Source organism: Strongylocentrotus purpuratus, unplaced genomic scaffold (genome assembly GCF_000002235.5).
Source record: "Strongylocentrotus purpuratus isolate Spur 01 unplaced genomic scaffold, Spur_5.0 spur5_scaffold_4, whole genome shotgun sequence".
NCBI lineage: Eukaryota > Metazoa > Echinodermata > Echinoidea > Camarodonta > Strongylocentrotidae > Strongylocentrotus > Strongylocentrotus purpuratus.
Genome location: NW_022145610.1, coordinates 32437571 through 32459311, shown reverse-complemented (window position 1 = coordinate 32459311; position 21741 = coordinate 32437571). Strand labels below are relative to the sequence as shown.

The window sequence follows — 21741 nt, the reverse complement described above, 5'->3', positions numbered from 1 at the left end:
CTGATCGATTCCCTAACGTTTCTTTCACAATGCAATCGCATGACCATAACTGGTCTTTATCTTTAACAAAATTCCTGCGGTTAACCGCTACATATCTGCACGAGGCTTAACCCTATGTTAACTCGTGGGGGGGGGGGCTCAATTTGACCCTCCTGTAGTAATTTAGCGACTACTCCGGAACCACGGCAGATATAAAGTTTTCCTTTCGAGTCTTACGCATCTTTTCAAACAATTTTTTTGAATAGTAACAAAGTCACGTGACCTTTTGTCTTTGCATGTCAGCCTCAAAATCGCTGATTTTTGTGATTTGTGTACAAAACATATGGAAGTATCATTTTTCCTAAAAAGAGATAAAACATTGGTTATTTGGTCTTGTTTAAAGATTAGGTGTTGGTTTTGGGGTCAAAATAGTTGAATTGTAGTAAGAAATGAAATAAAAACAACAAAAACAATAAAATACATAGATTACAAAACAGTGAAATACATAAGAAATTATCATAACAACAGATAACATGGAGAATTACCTGGCTCTTCAAAAAAAAATTGTTGTATTATTATTCCAAATGGTCTAACAAATATGTGTAGTGAAGAAGAATGCTAAAATATGAAAAATATATGATTCATGGGGAAAAATGTATGACCGTATTTGCATAAAATACCATATATTAGCAAATGAGTGAATGTTTCAAAAGCTTGAAATTCCCATAGTATTCTATACACTTCACTTGACATGCATGCACATTTTTTGCGGCGATCGGCTGTGAAACGGCTGAGATCTTTGGGGAGGGGTCAAATTGACCCCCCCCCCCCAGTAAAAACCTGGTCTGAAATAGCCCAGTCAAAATAGGGTTAAGTCTGAGAATTTTCAATCGTAACGCAGTAAAGATCAACTTACATGACTGTCCGAAGTCAAATATCTCCTTGTCCGTGAGGTTTGTGGCTAGCGAATCCTCAAGAGTGGTGCCATCTCGGAGCAAGAAATCATCTGAACTATCGCCATTCATATTGCCTGGAGAAATGAAATGAAATAAATGAAATTGACAATTTTCTTAATATTTAATAAAAAATTGAATGCTTTCGTCTTTGTCTTTTGCCTCTTTTTATAATTATTTCACTCACCTGTTACTGGAATGTATCGCCCGTGTGATGATAACATTTTACATGTGCCCAAAAGACCTTGGACATTAGGAGTGACCTCGTTCTTAACTTTAATATGCTTTGCGCAACATTGGTTTGAGATCCAGCATTAGATAAAGTTAGATAAACATGATTGCAAAACACCTGAGGCAACTTCAATAGCCAGGTGCATCCCCATCACCTGTTCATTGAAATATGCGAACAGTTCCTTCATTTATCACATGACCAGGCACTTATTCACCTGGCCATAATAGAATATTTCTCTCTACGAAAATTCAAAAATTGTAGAGGCTGTTGGCCATCCAAAAACTGTCTAGAATTCTAGAATTTCAGTCGACTTGTTATGCATGTCTACAAATTGTTCCCCTCCCGCTACACCCGATTTAAAATGGTTTGGCGACAGCTCTGTGTAAACGCTCTAGTTTTTAGAGTGTAAAAACTGACTACTTACCTAGAAGACCTCTGCCAGGTCCATCTTCAACGTATTCCGGCGGTGCTTCGATGGTCACGAGCAGAATCCCGTTAGAAAAGGTCACGGTGAAAGACGTAGCGGGCGTGTCACCAACTTGAAAGTAAGCATTGACCTTGATTTCGTCCGCAGTGGTTCCATTCTCACGCGTTAATGAAAATGAAGAATCTGCAGAGGCATAGCCGTCTTAGTCACGACGGAGAGAATAATAATAATATATAAGTAAAGCACCATTTTTTATATATTAAAAGCTATTTAAGCCCAAAATATTAGTTTTTATTAGTTTTAATGAACACAAAATAACTATATGTTACTACTACTACTAATAATAATAATAATAATGAAAAAATAAAAGTAATACTAATATAAGTAACAGTACTACTACTACTTCTACTGCTGCTACTGCTGTTGCTACTTCTACTACTTCTACTACTACTATCTATAAGAATAGTGATAATAATATTTATACTTATGCAACTGCAATAATGAATCCCTTTGTTTGTGCTTTTCCTAGACAAGGGAGGACTGTTTTTAGATAGTAGGGGTGCCTAAAAGACCTCAAGACAAGACCTCAAGACAAACAAGATAAAAGACTTGCCAAAATAACAACACTGATAATATTTATGACCCCCCCCCCTGCCTTTGGAATGGTTGAGGGTACCACCCATCAATTATTCTGGAGTTTGTTAGGGACGATCCTATTAGCTGAGAAGATATCACGTGACACCCAATATTCCTTTGTTTCACAAGTGTGCACTACCACAATCTTTGTTTGTACGGAGACACGTATACAAAAGTAAATTGGATTGTGCACTTCTCTTCCCTGAACACTCTTTATGGGTTAAAAAAAAAATGTCAGTGTATACCTCCTTCTAACTCAGTCAAGTCAGTTATCTCGTCGGTTCTGTTAACGAAAATCCTCATGTCAGTTCTGTTGTCATTTAGGGAAAACTCCACCTGTTTATTAAAGCATAAAGAGGAGAACACATTCAGCATGCACACACATATCACCCAAAAAAAGAATAAATAAGAAAAGATATAAAATGAAGTGTGTACTTTATTTTTCAACAGTAATAAGAATTATTTATCACAATTTTCAAGGGATTTTAAGAATCGATCATTACCAAAAAAGTATAAAAGTATTGTTTTACATACTAACAAAAAGATATTCTGAAAGTTTGATGGGCAAGAGCAAGTAGAAGCATAGAAATAACAACATCAAATTTATTGGTTGTGTTCACACATGTACAAGCATTGCTTTTTAGTGGACCCCTCTGTTTCCAACATGTATTTCTTACATTTGTTTTGAATGCTTAATTATAATTGATTTGTAATGTTTTGTTGGAAACATGAATAAAGTGAAATTGGCAAGTGCAAAAACTTGTCTAAAATACTAACAGACGGGACTACAATATAGTTAGGGTTCCTTGGATCAATTTGGTAGGGTACGCATATTCTTAAGTTACGAGAATGGCCTTCCATTGTTTTATTTAATCTGGTCAAACGATGCAGTTTACTGCTGCATCTATGAACAAGTGTTAACCGAGATTTACCACTGTGATGCCCTGTGTAGCAGCGAAACCGGTAAAAACAGTTCCTGTTTCGACAGGCTCGCTATTGTTGAAGGCTTTGCCAGTCCTGGCCTGCAGAACGAATGTATCGTTATTGTTGTACTCCAACATAGTGTACTCCCCAAGACCATTGAAAGAATACATTCTTCCATCCAATGTGTTGATGTGGGGGTCGCCCCAGAACCATGCTGTTCATATGACAAGGATAGAAGCAATCTTGCAGTAATTCTTGACAATCATCATCATCATCATCACTATAATTATTATTAATGCCCATAACACCTGACGTTTCTTTTTGACCTGGTTAATATCATGCATGTTAAAGACACTCAGTAGTTATAGCTCTCATGGGAAACTCAACACTGTTCGGGTGTTACCCAATAAGAGGTGCTGTCAGTCACCAGAATTAGCCTTCAGTTTTATGACCAGCAGGCCTTATGTAGCGTACTGCGTTTTCCACCTATTCCCCCACATGGTAAAGTCATTATATCACTTTTCCACACCCAGAGATCTCTGAGACGAGGGGGTATATTTCTTGATTGGCCTACGGGTTCGCTGTGTGCAGACCTAATACCTGTACACACGTTAATGATTTTTATCCACCAAATCTGATGTCAGCAAATTATGGCCTTCGATCTGCACATGGAAACTGACGAGTGACTCCCTTTCATCTAATCAACTCACAGTCATTAGCGACTGCACTATTCATTTTACGTTCCGATATCTCATTATGGTCATGCCGCGTAAACAACCGTGGCAATTGCTACAGTGATCCTACATCAGGCAAACGACATCTTGTGCAAAATAATATAGCTGATAGTATACAAATGATGCATGCAATTGTCATTATATACTATATATCCACACTCAAGTTGAGGAATGGCTACTTTAGACGAAAGGTGCATACAGCCTTAACAAGAGCGACTAGATCCTTTAATGAACAAATAAAAACATTCATCATTTACTTTACAACGAAGCTCCAAATTCCTTATTGAATTATTGAACCATTGAATCATCATCCAGATAGCAACACCTCAACATTTACAATTACAATGTTATATTGCCGAGACTTTAATACCTGATCAGGTTTTCAGATATGTAAATGACAAAAAAAGTAAGCTAAAATCAGTTGTTCTTGCCACTCAGTATTTTGTCCTTGCTTTCTAGCCGTTTTCTAGCTATTTTCTTGCCATTTATGACTATTTTTGGCAATCCATGATTTAGACTCGCTGTTTATTTTGGTGAAATATCTATTTATAGCTGTTTTGTAGCAGCTTGAATTGGTGACTTTTGTGCATTTCTTATTTATTACACATATAAATGCATATATGGAACGACAACAAAACTCCTATTTTTATGCACTTTAGAAACTTTGTTTACCATGAAGCTTTAATACTTACTAATTATGATTTTCAACATAAGACATATAAAATAAAAATAAAAAAAACTTACCAGATCGCGGAGGTCTATATCGTGAGCATGTCGAAGGAGGGCGTCTTTCCTCGTACAAATCACAGAAATCTCCACCAGCTACCTGGCAGCAGTGATACCTTGGGAGCACATCATTTGCTGTATGAACAAAATAAGATAAATCTTGATCAGAACTGCTTATTCATTTCAACATATATTATTCATCACATCGTTGTGTTTCGTTGTGTTGCTACATTGTTCTTGTCAAATATAATGTCTCTGAAAACAATATACATGGGTAAAATTGTTGTCTCATTCTTGAACCCAAGCAGCTATCAATGCGTCACTAATTTGAGAGTTAAGGACAGTTTTCCTTTTGAAAATTCCCTGCATCAACAAAATATGGTCATGCAACAAAATTGATGCAGTATGTCCAGAAATGTTGCCCTTTTCTACCCATGCCCCTGGTATAAACTTTAAGGGCTCTGAAGTTATGAAGCCAAACCAAGTAGTACGTAGTAGTAGCAGAATTTAGTCGTAGGAGTAGTAATTGTAGTATAAGTAGTAGTATTAGTATTAGTAGTAGTAGTATTAGTAGTAGTAGTAGTAGTAGTAGAGTATAGTATTGGAAGTGGGAATAGTAGTAGGAGTATGGTAGTAGTAGAAGTAGTAGTAGACGGTCGTAGCAGTAGTACGAGTGTAGCAGTAGTAATTGCAGTAGTAGTAGTATTAGGAATTAGTAGTAGCAGTAGTAATATAGTATTCGTCTAATTCCATTACTACTATTATCATCACTAACATAGCATGAGCACAAATAGTCCAGAGGTAACCCAGGTTTTTTTGATGTATTATTTCAAATTTATTCATTTTTCTTTTTTATTTGTAATTTTTACAACCTGGAAATATTAATCTACAACTACGGTATGCATGTCCACTGAGCTACAAAATGCAAAGCTTATTTACGCTTACTTAATTAATACCGCCTCATATCTGGACGAGGCTTAAAGGTGATTTTCTTTTGAAATCATATAAAATACAACTGTGTGATTCGTCCTTACCAAGCCACCGTTGATAATCGTAGGTATACGCCTCATAATGAGAACTCCACCATAAGTCGATTATGTAGCCAGGTAGAAGCCCAAAAAAGTACGTACATCGGTAGCTACCCCCGAAAGGCAGCCATCGGCTTTGTTGGCAGTATGGGAACAAGCGACCTTGATGAAGATAAAGTGTAGTTCCGATCATGCATAAAAATGATAATAATAGTTATAATGACAATAGTTTCAGTAGTAGTAGTATCAATATCAATGATATAAATACTGATAATAACAATAATAATAATAACACTGATAATGACAATAATAATACACAATATTTATTAGGCGCTTAATACTGGTGTCTCTAAGCGCACCATTGTCTGACTAAAAAATTATTTACCAAAACTTATAAAAAACACACAACTTATACATCTGTTCTTTATTCAATAAATCATGTATATATAATAATAGAAATAAGAGTGAGGTCAAACATATGATCAAACCTAAGATCGAACAAACAAGAAATAAGACGGTGTGCACCTCCTTTGACTGACTCACAACTGCACAATATCATTCATGAATAACAATTGTGACAATAAAGACAATGTACAATAATAGTAGGTCCTAATAACAATAACTATAATAACAATAATGATGCTCGGTACCTAGTTGAAAAACGTTGGCCAAGCCTAAACGAGGCTTACATGAATGGGTATTTCAGTTAAAATTTTAATTGAAAATCTTGTATTTGTTATCGATGTATCGGTGAAGTTTGAAAGAGCTTGAATACGCCGGTTTCAAAGTGTTGTTTGCGAGCGACGTGAAAAAAATTGCACCTCTGATAGCAAATGGACAGTAGAGGACTTGTCCAAACTTACCAAACAAAATACTATTCCACACAGACAACTCTGATTGGTCGAACAGGTAATTGCAGAAACTATATCTTCGATCAGATACGGCCTGCCAAACAGTACACGGACATGGAGGTGTAAATAAAAGTCGTATCCACAACGATGGCCACAGGGTGGCTTGGTCTTCCGTGTACCAGTTAGAGCAGAACAGACCTGAGTTAACGAACGTGCTTGGGTTGTTGTCGAGTCTGTAAATCAATATTCCCTGCAATTACAAAGGCGAAAGAAATTGGATATGTAAACAGGCTCATTCAGATATTACGATTCTAATCAGCACCAACAAAAAGAGACAAAAATAAATTAAACAACCCCATCCCCCAAACCAATAAAACAAAAAACAGCCACAATATTTGTATTGTTTTTTAAGGGGGAAGGTATAAAATGTGAAAAGGCAACTGCGTGTTACATAAGGTCCTATGCATACTAACTTTGCTGTGGGCTATGATATACAGAAATATGAAGCATAGCCATAGGCCTGTCGTGTGTAATTCTACTGTGTTCAATTCAAACCAAATCAAGGGTCACTTTAAACTTATGTTTATGGCAAACCATTTTCTGTATATACAATGTCATTATCATACATCTAAAATCCTAAGATTGTAACTGTAAGTATGTTCATGTATAATGAGTAAATAGATATCAAATCAAATAGATGCATGTGCACAAAACCTTGCAAAATGCTCGGCTATATAAGCTAGGACAAAATATGTTTTGCTCTCTGGTGTTAATGTCTAAGTCAATACAAAAACAGAGGAATGTGATGGGCAAAATTGAGAAATTAGATTCCATACAATGATAATAATAATATTGAATAACCCTCTTTTGTGAGCTTTACCCTGGACCTATTAAAGGCCATTCAATATCATTTCATTACTGCACATACCTGAGTCCCCGACTGTGATCCAATAGACTGGTCTGGTTTGTAGCTTGAAATAAGATCGGATTCTAGTAACCGGTTCACCCATGTATACTTAGAATTGTAACCAATCCTAACTGGAACCGCCTTGGATTGGGGATTCCAGCTGAAACTACCTTGCTCATAGAACATCAGTACGCCTGTTCTTGCTCCGTTAGTAAATACTATTGCCTGGTACGTCGCCATCTGCAATGCCGAGTGAATTGGAAGGAGGTAGCCAGAATAGAGAGAGAAAAATAGGTCATTGGGTCAATAAATATAAAATCGATTTTTCTCAATGTCACCTACATTCTATTTACGGGTAAACGTATTTGACGCAATGACATAGATGTGATATGTCTAAGACAAAAAGTTGTTTCAGAAAAGAAAGATAAACTTGTATCAACTTTTGATAACGTATGGACTTTGCATGGAATTTGTAACATTTTAGTTTAATGAACTTACCTTGTAAGGCGCCTTGAGCATCTCTTGGGGTGGATATGTGCGCATTATAAATGTTGTTATTAGGTGGTCTGTCGTTTTCGACAGATCACCTATTGTTTTCGTCAGAATTTTCTTTCTTATTATTATTATTATTATTATTATTATTTATTTTTATTTCTCCGCACTTTTTTGTGTAGAGGATAACTCAAGATCAGTTTGGTCAATTTCGTTCAATTTTGGCACAGTCATGGGTCATTGTCATGAAACGTGACAGGAACATTTTCAAGGTGATCAAGTCTTCATGACGTCATCTAGGCGCCATTCTGTGTTTTTTTTTGGTACTTTCAACTCATGATCATATCTTCATAACGGAAAGGCATTTCTTATTCATATTTATCATGATTAAGGTCAATATCCGTCAGTTCAATTTCAGGTCAAAAAACGCGCGCGCATACGTCAGCGGGCGCGCAAAAAATAAAAATGCTCCAAATCGTCTCAAATTCATTTTGCATATGTTCTAGGCCCTTTTAAGCATTTTGCAAAAAAACGCGCACACGCGCATGCGTTTTCGCGCGTACTGGTGTTTTCCAACATAAAATCGCCAAATTTTCTCTGTCATCATATTTGGCACATTTTTCCAGGCATTTTGATACCTTGTTCATCTTTTTCTGCCAATTAATAACGGAATGAGGGTCCGTTTAAGATAATTTCTGTGCGTGCGAGCCCTTGTAATACATAGCATAAATGGGCAAAAACATACCTATACAAAATCCATTGTAGCGCTTTAGGATGGAAGGTGAACCTAATTTTTTCTCCATATTTTGATAGAGTATGAATTGGAGATATGATTTCATGTCTCATTTGACCCTCAATTAACTCATGACGTCATCATAATGGCCTCCGAACTCAAATATTCAATTTGCATAATATGACGTCAGAATATTTTTGGAAAATTGATTGTATCTCTGTAAATATTGATCGATTTTCTTCCAAATTTTGATATGTTCTAGCTGAGACAATTCTCTATAAATAAAGATTGACGTTTGTTTCATTTTGACAAAGGTATCATGGCGTATTTTTGCAATCAAAGGAGGCATGTCATTTTTTCACATTTTGCGTGTATTCTCTATGGGACATGACTTTTTCCAAAAACTGGATTCTACATTCCCGTCTTTCGCGAGCAATATCTCCGTCGTTTTATCTTTGTTTACGCTGAGTTTTGAGTATGTTGTAGCTGAGACAATAAGCTATCACAAATAGGCCCTCTATTTTTTGATCAGATGCCGGGATCATGCTCATATTTCACTTGCAAGGTGGAATTTGAGAATTCCATTTTCCGTTTACGTGTAGTCTCTATGGGAAATGTTTTGGTATATCGGTAACGCACTTGACTTCCGACCTCGAGGTCCCTGGTTCGAGTCCGGGCGTCTCCAACAATTTTTTTTCTTCACTTTTTTTTCTTTTTGACCTTTCACTGTACCATCTCATTTGAAAATTAAAACACATAGAATCGCAAATAATGTAATAGACAACTATATTTAATTTATTATTACCCTATTATCACTTGATCCATTACTTTTTGCGTGTAATCCTTATGGGAGATGACTTTTTCTTAAATCTGGATTCTATATTCTTGTCTGTTGCGAGCAATATCGTCATTATTTCTGCTTGGTTTTTGTTGATTTTTGAGTATGTTTTAGCTGAGACTATATGTTATCTAAATGTCCCCTCATTTTTTCAATCAGATGTCAGGATCATGCTCACGATCATGATCATGATCATCAATATCATCGTGATCATCATTGTCTGATGATGATCATGATCACCATTACTATCATGATCATCATGTTCATCATCATGATCATTGTTTACATGTCTATATAACTTCTCCCTTTCTCTATATAATAAATATTCAAATTGATTGAATATCTATTGGGTATTGAACACAGACCACCTAATTCGTCCCCATGACGAATTAAATTTCTAGTTATTATTATTATTATTTTATGATTGAATCATCTCACCTCTTCCCCAGGAATTGAACCGGGAGGTTGAAAGTCCTTCCAGGTAAACATCACAGCAGTGCTAAGCGTATCAATGACGTCATTGTTATCCGCGCCCCATGGGCTTGCCTCTAATGTTCTTAGTCTGTTCCTCAGGGCTGAAAAAAATCCTGCATGGGTCCTGCTTTCGAACACCTTGAAAAACATGAAAATTAATGTTAACATTTTAGATATACGACTCATGACAAACAGACTAGGTATTTTCGATCACAGTAGAAATAGGTTTAATTTATGCCAATTAATGTTTATAAACATGCTTTATAAATATATAACACTATAAATGCTACCTCAGTAATTTGAAGATTTTGTACAGGATCTCCAATTTACTTTATGGTAACAAATAAAATTAGGAACTGAAACGTGAAGAAAAAATGGAAACTCAACCATTTCAATTTTTTTTTAAATAATTTCATACATAAAATTTGGCATTGTAGATATCATTAGCAATGGTGATAAATTACCTACACCTTTTTTTACTCACATTTGGTGATAATAAGTGATAACATGCAGCTGTTTGAGAATAAGCATTGTTCATGTTTTGGTAAAATTTCGAAATGAGAAAAAACCACTTGGCACATAAAGTGTTAAAAATGGGGTCGCATAGTGTGCTTTCTATGCCTCATATACACAGTTGCTGGTTTGACACATGTGCTATTCCGAACAAAATTGAGAGAAGGATTGCCTTTTGCAACATAATGGCTTTGCAATTCCATAATGACAGTTAAAAAATCTACAAGCCTTTTGGTATGACTGTCTCATGATATCTGTGTTGAAGGGAGCTTATATGTGTGGAACAAAGAATTACCTGATAATATACCTGATAATATGTACTCGGGCTGCATACATACTTCATGATAAATACTTGGGCTGCATACATACCTCATGATATATACTCGTGCCGCATACATACCTCATGATATATACTCGTGCCGCATACATACCTCATGATATATACTCGTGCCGCATACATACCTGATAATATATACTCGGGCTGCATACATACCTGATAATATATACTCGAGCTGCATACATACCTGATAATATATACTCGTGCTGCATACATACCTGATAATATATACTTGAGCTGCATACGTACCTGATAAAATATACTCGTGCTGCATACATACCTGATAATATATACTTGAGCTGCATACATACCTGATAATATATACTCGTGCTGCATACATACCTGATAATATATACTCGTGCTGCGTACATACCTGATAATATATACTTGAGCTGCATACATACCTGATAATATATACTCGTGCTGCGTACATACCTGATAATATATACTCGTGCTGCATACATACCTGATAATATATACTCGTGCTGCGTACATACCTGATAATATATACTTGAGCTGCATACATACCTGATAATATATACTCGTGCTGCATACATACCTGATAATATATACTTGAGCTGCATACCTGATAAAATATACTCGTGCTGCATACATACATACCTCATGATAAATACTCTGGCTGCATTCATACCTCATGATATAAACTTGGGCTGCCAATATAAGCGTCGACAGGTGCCCCAAACACGGCAATAGCAGGATCTGATACGTATAGATCTCTTAACTCGAATCTGGAAGGATTTGTAAATTGAGTCAGCATCATTCTTGTAGGACGTTGCTTGGAAAAATGGATAATTCCTGTTGTTGTGGCCTAAAATTGTCAAAATAAAAAAGAATTAGAAAATGAAAGAGATGGTCTATACTACAAAATTGAAGAATATAGCAGCAAATACAGTATATACTGAAGCTTCAGGTCTTCCACTCATCTGACTAAAACTCAAGGATGGACAGAAGACAGAAATCAGACAATAATTAAAGAAATAAAACCCAATATTTTGGGTTTCATCTATACATTGAAAACAAACTACATGTTCCTTTAAATGTCAAAAACTGTCAGATTGTTAACCAATTGAAAACTTGTTTAAGACACATTTATTCAAAACTGCTTTTGATGAAAAAATTACTCTGCATGTTCACACTCATATATATTTCGTATTGTAATTTGTAGGTTTATTTGCACTGTTTTGTTTTATTTAATATGCTATTGTTTATCATATTGTATTTTGTTTGTTATTGTGCTTAGAGACTTCCATGGTAAGCGCTTTATAAGCACCATTTTTTTATTATTATTATTGAGGTACTTCATCAAGCAACTTTGATTATTCTAAATTACACAAAGTTTGACTTCTCAATTTTAAAAGATCTGTGGATATTTTAGTAATATGTTTTAAACATGAACTATCTCCGAGCTGGTTTATACCCTTAATAATCAGCCCAGTTCAGTGTTGATTCTGAGTTATACAATAAATTTGAAAACAACCAGCGAATACAAGAAGAAAAAGAATGACAAAGCATGGAGGTATTATTCAAAAAAAGAATCTGTTTCATGACAAGTATAAGCTCCCAGTTTAAGGATAGGAAATCATACGTGTTCAATACCCAATAGTAAGCAAATAATTACCGTTGGTGAAGGTGATGGGACAAACTATCACTTCCAAGGCGATCACGATGTAGCGTATACATTCAGATCGCCGAGGAAGTGATAGTTTGCCATCGCCTGAAACAAAAAGGTGATTATTGCTTTATATTCCACATTGGAAACATTTCACTTCTTCCGTCATTTTAGAGCAACAAGTCATCAAAAACAGCTAGGAAACGGTGTACGATACGTAGTGCATGCAGTATTGTGACGTGTGACCATAGTTCCTGCGTGAGCAAAGTCCGCATACTAACGCTGAAAGCGCTTAAAGAGCAGAGCAATACGCAGCGTATACAATTAAAGTGTAACAAACTTTTCTTCTCCCATCAATGATATGGGCGAACAGTCTTTCATCACATGATTTACTTTTGACCAATCGTAGAGCAAGATTCTTAGTATGTGGAATATGACGATTAATATTATTTTATTCACGATAAAGTTAGTTCATTCTGATCATCACCAATGACCACAAAATTACCTTTTATTTGTCTATACAATAAGAGCGCATGCACAAATGCCTTAAATACTCCATCTTATTTTTGATAGACAAGATGAAACCTTGGGATTCATGATTAAAATCAGCAATATTTTCATGACATTTCCAGTTCGCTCACATAACTTTGTTTAAAGATTTCTTTTTTGAACCCTGTAAAATATACAAACACAGCGATCAACATAACGTATTTACATTACAAAGTAAATTAGGCTCGTTAAGATACGGTGGGGTAAACCCACTCAAAATTGACTGCCGCATGTTTTTTTAAAACAAGTTATTGAACGACAATAATGGTCATACAGGAATTAACTTAGCCCTGTGTCAAAGCATACAGTTGTTTAAAGGTAAAGACCAGTATTGGCAACGCCCCAATTTCAAAAAATGAAATGGAAGCTCTCATTACCAATCATGTGAAAGAATATGTTTTGACTAATACATGATGATAAAAAATTTGCCGGGAAACCGCCTACTAATTCATATATTTGGTAAATTTATTTCTCTCATGGTCTGGTGAGAGAGATAGGGTAGTCCCATATACATCTTTCTGTGTATAGTGCTTGTAACTTTACGAAGAATGAGCCAAATTTCTTATCATTTTGATGATTCCAGAACCTTGCAGATGCTAGATGCTAGATGATCGACCTTTTCTGATCGATTCCACAACGTTTCTTTCACAATGCAATCGCATGACCATTACTGGTCTTTACCTTTAAAGCGCGGATTACAATTTACATGCGTCATCACAACCGCTTCATATTTGGACGCGGCTTGATAAAAGAGGAATGAGAAGTTGAGCTTACTGTCAGGAAGGAGTACAATGAATTCTCGCCTATAGGTATTCCAGTTTCTATTTCCACAGTCATGAAATCGAGTGGAGCTGCCTGAAAAGATGTTTCCTGGATAGAATCTCTATATGGAAAATAGAGTTCTGGTGGAGGAGTGGTTGGTGTGGTTCCCAATGTTGTAGATGGTGTTGTAGCTGGCGTTGTCACAGGTGTTGTTCCAGGTGTTGTTCCTTTGGAAAAAAATAAATTTTATATTCATTACTAAAGAACATTACACCTATATTCAAGATTTCTGCGCTTAGTTTACTTGAATATCAGTTGCTGTTTGGCATTGGAAATGATAAATTTTCAAACTTCTTACAGAGGCACTGGCCACATGACATTCAGCTTGCTTACCAGCTTGGCGACCTTGAGCACCTTTCTTAAAAGCTAAAAGAGGTAAAAGAGGTAAAACGTTGAGAAAAAAGTTCCTTGAACTTAGATGAAGGCAAAGTAACTACACAACCGATTGTAGTAAACAAACTAATAGATTATTTTGAACTATGTTTGAAATATGACTACTTTGCCTGTCAATGTGGTTAAATGTTACATGAATTTGAAAGAATATTCATACTAGAAACTTCTGTCCGAATTATTTGTCTAGATGGACAGACTATTAATAGATTGAGTGATCTCCTCTGAAGATTTCCAATTAAACCTTTATCTTGCAATGAAGAAGGAATCTGGTTTAAGATTTGAATGGTTACAGCGACTGTAAAAACTTATTCCTGACAATTATCCTAGAAATTAAAAAACTAAAGTATTTTTGTGACAAATCAAGCGTTCCAACACAATATATTTGAAGTGTGTGCTTTACTCTATTCTGTATGTACATGATAATTTTTTTAAAGGACTGACATTGCATTCCCCTTTTATATTTCAGTTTTTGATTAATCAAAGATTTATCTAAATCGATTCCCTCCCAAACCATCCTAAATACAATTCAAATGAACTTTTGAACACAGAAACACTTGTTTTGTCACTTTTTAGGATTGGCCTGTTTATCATTCTAAATTACCTGGCATTGGGGTTGCAGTAGGCTCACTCGTGGTTGCAGTAGGCTCACTCGTAGTTGCAGTAGGCCCAGTCGTAGTTACAGTAGGCTCACTCGTGGTTGCAGTAGGCTCACTCGTGGTTGCGGTAGGCACACTCGTGGTTGCAGTAGGCTCACTCGTGGTTTCAGTAGGCCCAGTCGTGGTTGCAGTAAGCCTAGTCGTGGTTGCAGTGGACTCACTCGTGGTTGCAGTAGGCTCACTCGTGGTTGCAGTAGGCTCACTCGTGGTAGCAGTAGGCTCACTCGTGGTTGCAGTAGGCTCACTCGTGGTTGCAGTAGGCCCAGTCGTGGTTGCAGTAGGCTCACTCGTGGTTGCAGTAGGCTCACTCGTGGTTGCAGTAGACTCACTCATGGTTGCAGTAGGCTCACTCTTGGTTGCGGTAGGCTCACTCGTGGTTGCAGTAGGCTCATTCGTGGTTGCAGTAGGCTCACTCGTGGTTGCAGTAGACTCACTCATGGTTGCAGTAGGCTCACTCGTGGTTGCGGTAGGCTCACTCGTGGTTGCAGTAGGCTCATTCGTGGTTGCAGTAGGCTCACTCGTGGTTGCAGTAGGCTCACTCGTGGTTGCAGTAGGCTCACTCGTGGTTGCAGTAGGCCCAGTCGTGGTTGCTGTAGGCTCACTCGTGGTTGCAGTAGGCTCACTCGTGGTTGCAGAAGACTCACTCGTGGTTGCAGTAGACTCACTCATGGTTGCAGTAGGCTCACTCGTGGTTGCGGTAGGCTCACTCGTGGTTGCGGTAGGCTCATTTGTGGTTGCAGTAGGCTCACTCGTGGTTGCAGTAGGCTCACTCGTGGTTGCAGTAGACTCACTCGTGGTTGCAGTAGGCTCACTCGTGGTTGCAGTAGACCCAGTCGTGGTTGCGGTAGGCTCACTCGTGGTTGCGGTAGGCTCATTCGTGGTTGCAGTAGGCTCACTCGTGGTTGCAGTAGGCTCACTCGTGGTTGCAGTAGGCTCACTCGTGGTTGCAGTAGACCCAGTCGTGGTTGCAGTAGGCTCACTCGTGGTTGCGGTAGGCTCATTCGTGGTTGCAGTAGGCTCACTCGTGGTTGCAGTAGGCTCACTCGTGGTTGCAGTAGGCTCACTCGTGGTTGCAGTAGGCTCACTCGTGGTTGCAGTAGACCCAGTCGTGGTTGCAGTAGGCTCACTCGTGGTTGCAGTAGGCTCACTTGTGGTTGCAGTGGGCTCACTCATGGTTGCAGTGGGCTCACTCGTGGTTGCAGTAGGCTCACTCGTGATAGCAGTAGGCTCACTCGTGGTTGCAGTAGACTCACTCGTGGTTGTAGTAGGTTCACTCGTGGTTGCAGTAGGCTCACTCGTGGTTGTAGTAGGCTCACTGGTGGTTGCAGTAGGCCCAGTCGTGGTTGCAGTAGGCTCACTCGTGGTTGCAGTAGGCTCACTTGTGGTTGCAGTAGGCTCACTCGTGATAGCAGTAGGCTCACTCGTGGTTGCAGTAGGCCCAGTCTTGGTTGCAGTAGGCTCACTCGTGGTTGCAGTAGGCTCACTCGTGGTTGCAGTAGGCTCACTCGTGGTTGCAGTAGGCCCAGTCGTGGTTGCAGTAGGCTCACTCGTGGTTGCAGTGGGCTCACTCATGGTTGCAGTGGGCTCACTCGTGGTTTCAGTAGGCCCAGTCGTGGTTGCAGTAGGCCCAGTCGTGGTTGCAGTGGACTCACTCGTGGTTGCAGTAGGCTCACTCGTGGTTGCAGTAGGCTCACTCGTGGTAGCAGTAGGCTCACTCGTGGTTGCAGTAGGCTCACTCGTGGTTGCAGTAGGCCCAGTCGTGGTTGCTGTAGGCTCACTCGTGGTTGCAGTAGGCTCACTCGTGGTTGCAGTAGGCTCACTCGTGGTTGCAGTAGACTCACTCGTGGTTGCAGTAGGCTCACTCGTGGTTGCGGTAGGCTCACTCGTGGTTGCAGTAGGCTCATTCGTGGTTGCAGTAGGCTCACTCGTGGTTGCAGTAGGCTCATTCGTGGTTGCAGTAGGCTCACTCGTGGTTGCAGTAGGCTCACTCGTGGTTGCAGTAGGCTCACTCGTGGTTGCAGTAGGCTCACTCGTGGTTGCAGTAGGCCCAGTCGTGGTTGCTGTAGGCTCACTCGTGGTTGCAGTAGGCTCACTCGTGGTTGCAGAAGACTCACTCGTGGTTGCAGTAGACTCACTCATGGTTGCAGTAGGCTCACTCGTGGTTGCGGTAGGCTCACTCGTGGTTGCGGTAGGCTCATTTGTGGTTGCAGTAGGCTCACTCGTGGTTGCAGTAGGCTCACTCGTGGTTGCAGTAGACTCACTCGTGGTTGCAGTAGGCTCACTCGTGGTTGCAGTAGACCCAGTCGTGGTTGCGGTAGGCTCACTCGTGGTTGCGGTAGGCTTATTCGTGGTTGCAGTAGGCTCACTCGTGGTTGCAGTAGGCTCACTCGTGGTTGCAGTAGGCTCACTCGTGGTTGCAGTAGGCTCACTCGTGGTTGCAGTAGACCCAGTCGTGGTTGCAGTAGGCTCACTCGTGGTTGCGGTAGGCTCATTCGTGGTTGCAGTAGGCTCACTCGTGGTTGCAGTAGGCTCACTCGTGGTTGCAGTAGGCTCACTCGTGGTTGCAGTAGGCTCACTCGTGGTTGCAGTAGACCCAGTCGTGGTTGCAGTAGGCTCACTCGTGGTTGCAGTAGGCTCACTTGTGGTTGCAGTGGGCTCACTCATGGTTGCAGTGGGCTCACTCGTGGTTGCAGTAGGCTCACTCGTGATAGCAGTAGGCTCACTCGTGGTTGCAGTAGACTCACTCGTGGTTGTAGTAGGTTCACTCGTGGTTGCAGTAGGCTCACTCGTGGTTGTAGTAGGCTCACTGGTGGTTGCAGTAGGCCCAGTCGTGGTTGCAGTAGGCTCACTCGTGGTTGCAGTAGGCTCACTTGTGGTTGCAGTAGGCTCACTCGTGATAGCAGTAGGCTCACTCGTGGTTGCAGTAGGCCCAGTCTTGGTTGCAGTAGGCTCACTCGTGGTTGCAGTAGGCTCACTCGTGGTTGCAGTAGGCTCACTCGTGGTTGCAGTAGGCCCAGTCGTGGTTGCAGTAGGCTCACTCGTGGTTGCAGTGGGCTCACTCATGGTTGCAGTGGGCTCACTCGTGGTTTCAGTAGGCCCAGTCGTGGTTGCAGTAGGCCCAGTCGTGGTTGCAGTGGACTCACTCGTGGTTGCAGTAGGCTCACTCGTGGTTGCAGTAGGCTCACTCGTGGTAGCAGTAGGCTCACTCGTGGTTGCAGTAGGCTCACTCGTGGTTGCAGTAGGCCCAGTCGTGGTTGCTGTAGGCTCACTCGTGGTTGCAGTAGGCTCACTCGTGGTTGCAGTAGGCTCACTCGTGGTTGCAGTAGACTCACTCGTGGTTGCAGTAGGCTCACTCGTGGTTGCGGTAGGCTCACTCGTGGTTGCAGTAGGCTCATTCGTGGTTGCAGTAGGCTCACTCGTGGTTGCAGTAGGCTCATTCGTGGTTGCAGTAGGCTCACTCGTGGTTGCAGTGGGCTTACTCGTGGTTGTAGTGGGCTCACTCGTGGTTGCAGTAGGCTCACTCGTGGTTGCAGTAGGCTCACTCGTGGTTGCAGTAGGCTCACTCGTGGTTGCAGTAGGCCCAGTCGTGGTTGCAGTAGGCTCACTCGTGGTTGCAGTAGGCTCACTCGTGGTTGCAGTAGACCCAGTCGTGGTTGCGGTAGGCTCACTCGTGGTTGCGGTAGGCTCATTCGTGGTTGCAGTAGGCTCACTCGTGGTTGCAGTAGGCTCACTCGTGGTTGCAGTAGGCTCACTCGTGGTTGCAGTAGGCTCACTCGTGGTTGCAGTAGACCCAGTCGTGGTTGCAGTAGACCCAGTCGTGGTTGCAGTAGGCTCACTCGTGGTTGCGGTAGGCTCATTCGTGGTTGCAGTAGGCTCACTCGTGGTTGCAGTAGGCTCACTCGTGGTTGCAGTAGGCTCACTCGTGGTTGCAGTAGGCTCACTCGTGGTTGCAGTAGACCCAGTCGTGGTTGCAGTAGGCTCACTCGTGGTTGCAGTAGGCTCACTTGTAGTTGCAGTGGGCTCACTCATGGTTGCAGTGGGCTCACTCGTGGTTGCAGTAGGCTCACTCGTGATAGCAGTAGGCTCACTCGTGGTTGTAGTAGGTTCACTCGTGGTTGCAGTAGGCTCACTCGTGGTTGTAGTAGGCTCACTGGTGGTTGCAGTAGGCCCAGTCGTGGTTGCAGTAGGCTCACTCGTGGTTGCAGTAGGCTCACTTGTGGTTGCAGTAGGCTCACTCGTGATAGCAGTAGGCTCACTCGTGGTTGCAGTAGGCCCAGTCTTGGTTGCAGTAGGCTCACTCGTGGTTGCAGTAGGCTCACTCGTGGTTGCAGTAGGCTCACTCGTGGTTGCAGTAGGCCCAGTCGTGGTTGCAGTAGGCTCACTCGTGGTTGCAGTGGGCTCACTCATGGTTGCAGTGGGCTCACTCGTGGTTTCAGTAGGCCCAGTCGTGGTTGCAGTAGGCCCAGTCGTGGTTGCAGTGGACTCACTCGTGGTTGCAGTAGGCTCACTCGTGGTTGCAGTAGGCTCACTCGTGGTAGCAGTAGGCTCACTCGTGGTTGCAGTAGGCTCACTCGTGGTTGCAGTAGGCCCAGTCGTGGTTGCTGTAGGCTCACTCGTGGTTGCAGTAGGCTCACTCGTGGTTGCAGTAGGCTCACTCGTGGTTGCAGTAGACTCACTCGTGGTTGCAGTAGGCTCACTCGTGGTTGCGGTAGGCTCACTCGTGGTTGCAGTAGGCTCATTCGTGGTTGCAGTAGGCTCACTCGTGGTTGCAGTAGGCTCATTCGTGGTTGCAGTAGGCTCACTCGTGGTTGCAGTGGGCTTACTCGTGGTTGTAGTGGGCTCACTCGTGGTTGCAGTAGGCTCACTCGTGGTTGCAGTAGGCTCACTCGTGGTTGCAGTAGGCTCACTCGTGGTTGCAGTAGGCCCAGTCGTGGTTGCAGTAGGCTCACTCGTGGTTGCAGTGGGCTCACTCGTGGTTGCAGTGGGCTCACTCGTGGTTGCAATGGGCTCACTCGTGGTTGCAGTGGGCTCTCGTGGTTGCAGTAGGCTCACTCGTGATAGCAGTAGGCTCACTCGTGGTTGCAGTAGACTCACTCGTGGTTGCAGTAGGCTCACTCGTGGTTGCAGTAGGCTCACTCGTGGTTGTAGTAGGCTCACTCGTGGTTGCAGTAGGCTCACTCGTGGTTGCTGTAGACTCACTCGTGGTTGCAGTAGGCTCACTCGTGGTTGCAGTTGGCTCACTTGTGGTTGCAGTAGGCTCACTCGTGGTAGCAGTAGGCCCAGTAGTGGTTGCAGTAGGCTCACTCGTGGTTGCAGTAGACTCACTCGTGGTTGCAGTAGGCTCACTCGTGGTTGCAGTAGGCTCACTCGTGGTTGCAGTGGGCTTACTCGTGGTTGTAGTGGGCTCACTCGTGGTTGCAGTAGGCTCACTCGTGGTTGCAGTAGGCTCACTCGTGGTTGCAGTAGGCTCACTCGTGGTTGCAGTAGGCCCAGTCGTGGTTGCAGTAGGCTCACTCGTGGTTGCAGTGGGCTCACTCGTGGTTGCAGTGGGCTCACTCGTGGTTGCAATGGGCTCACTCGTGGTTGCAGTGGGCTCACTCGTGGTTGCAGTAGGCTCACTCGTGATAGCAGTAGGCTCACTCGTGGTTGCAGTAGACTCACTCGTGGTTGCAGTAGGCTCACTCGTGGTTGCAGTAGGCTCACTCGTGGTTGTAGTAGGCTCACTCGTGGTTGCAGTAGGCTCACTCGTGGTTGCTGTAGACTCACTCGTGGTTGCAGTAGGCTCACTCGTGGTTGCAGTTGGCTCACTTGTGGTTGCAGTAGGCTCACTCGTGGTAGCAGTAGGCCCAGTAGTGGTTGCAGTAGGCTCACTCGTGGTTGCAGTAGACTCACTCGTGGTTGCAGTAGGCTCACTCGTGGTTGCAGTAGGCTCACTCGTGGTTGCAGTAGGCTCACTCGTGGTTGCAGTAGGCTCACTCGTGGTTGCAGTAGGCCCAGTCGTGGTTACAGTAGGCTCACTCGTGGTTGCAGTGGGCTCACTCGTGGTTGCAGTGGGCTCACTCGTGGTTGCAGTGGGCTCACTCGTGGTTGCAGTGGGCTCACTCATGGTTGCAGTAGGCTCACTCGTGGTTGCAGTAGGCTCACTCGTGGTTGCAGTAGGCTCACTCGTGATAGCAGTAGGCTCACTCGTGGTTGCAGTAGACTCACTCGTGGTTGCAGTAGGCTCACTCGTGGTTGCAGTAGGCTCACTCGTGGTTGTAGTAGGCTCACTCGTGGTTGCAGTGGGGACACTCGTGGTTGCAGTAGGCTCACTCGTGGTTGCAGTAGGCTCACTCGTGGTTGCAGTAGGCCCAGTCGTGGTTGCAGTAGGCTGAATGGTTGTGGTACTTGATGAAACTGGATAAGAGACAAAGAAAGTATACTTCTTACAATTTACACAACACTATATATTAACACGATCAACATCTGACTTTTGCAGTAATGTATTCCATCAAATACATGCAAGTTAGCTTTTGAAGCAACATTGTTTTGTCAGGACAAGCCCTTTCCCTAAAAATGACATGCATCACAATCCACCAACCAAATTGCCAATTTGAGGTTTGCATAGACTTAGTGATCTCATATTTCAAAAACTCATAATTTTCTTGATATTTTTCCAATGCTTTCACACAAGTTGTATAAAGTCCAATCGTCGAAATTGCCCCCCCCCCAACTGTAATTGCTGTGCCAAGGGTTTTTAACTAAAACTTGAGAAATGTTTCGTTTTCAAACTGCTGTATGGTGGTCTGACCATAGTTTGTGCGTGACCTCAGTTTACGATCGCAAGCAATTGGTAACATTAAAAAAATTGAATACCTTGATTGGAACGCGGATGAACCTAACATTACCCAGAGACGAAATTTTCTTT

General features: G+C 41.9%; 1 protein-coding gene across 1 annotated transcript in view; it reads right to left on the bottom strand.

Annotated features, from left to right (window-relative positions):
• LOC591493 overlaps positions 1-15066 on the bottom strand; it is a 56641-nt gene extending 41575 nt beyond the window's left edge. Inside the window, exons 1-12 of the mRNA XM_030997083.1 lie at positions 14780-15066; positions 13738-13952; positions 11437-11613; positions 9899-10072; positions 7419-7637; positions 6503-6740; positions 5646-5801; positions 4630-4746; positions 3160-3365; positions 2473-2563; positions 1589-1792; positions 896-1009 (exon numbers count right to left, since the gene is read on the bottom strand). Coding sequence (XP_030852943.1) covers positions 896-1009; positions 1589-1792; positions 2473-2563; positions 3160-3365; positions 4630-4746; positions 5646-5801; positions 6503-6740; positions 7419-7637; positions 9899-10072; positions 11437-11613; positions 13738-13952; positions 14780-14786 — 1918 coding nt within the window. The 5' untranslated portion in view covers positions 14787-15066. The remainder of the gene's footprint in view (positions 1-895; positions 1010-1588; positions 1793-2472; positions 2564-3159; positions 3366-4629; positions 4747-5645; positions 5802-6502; positions 6741-7418; positions 7638-9898; positions 10073-11436; positions 11614-13737; positions 13953-14779) is intronic.
• Positions 15067-21741: the final 6675 nt, after the last annotated feature.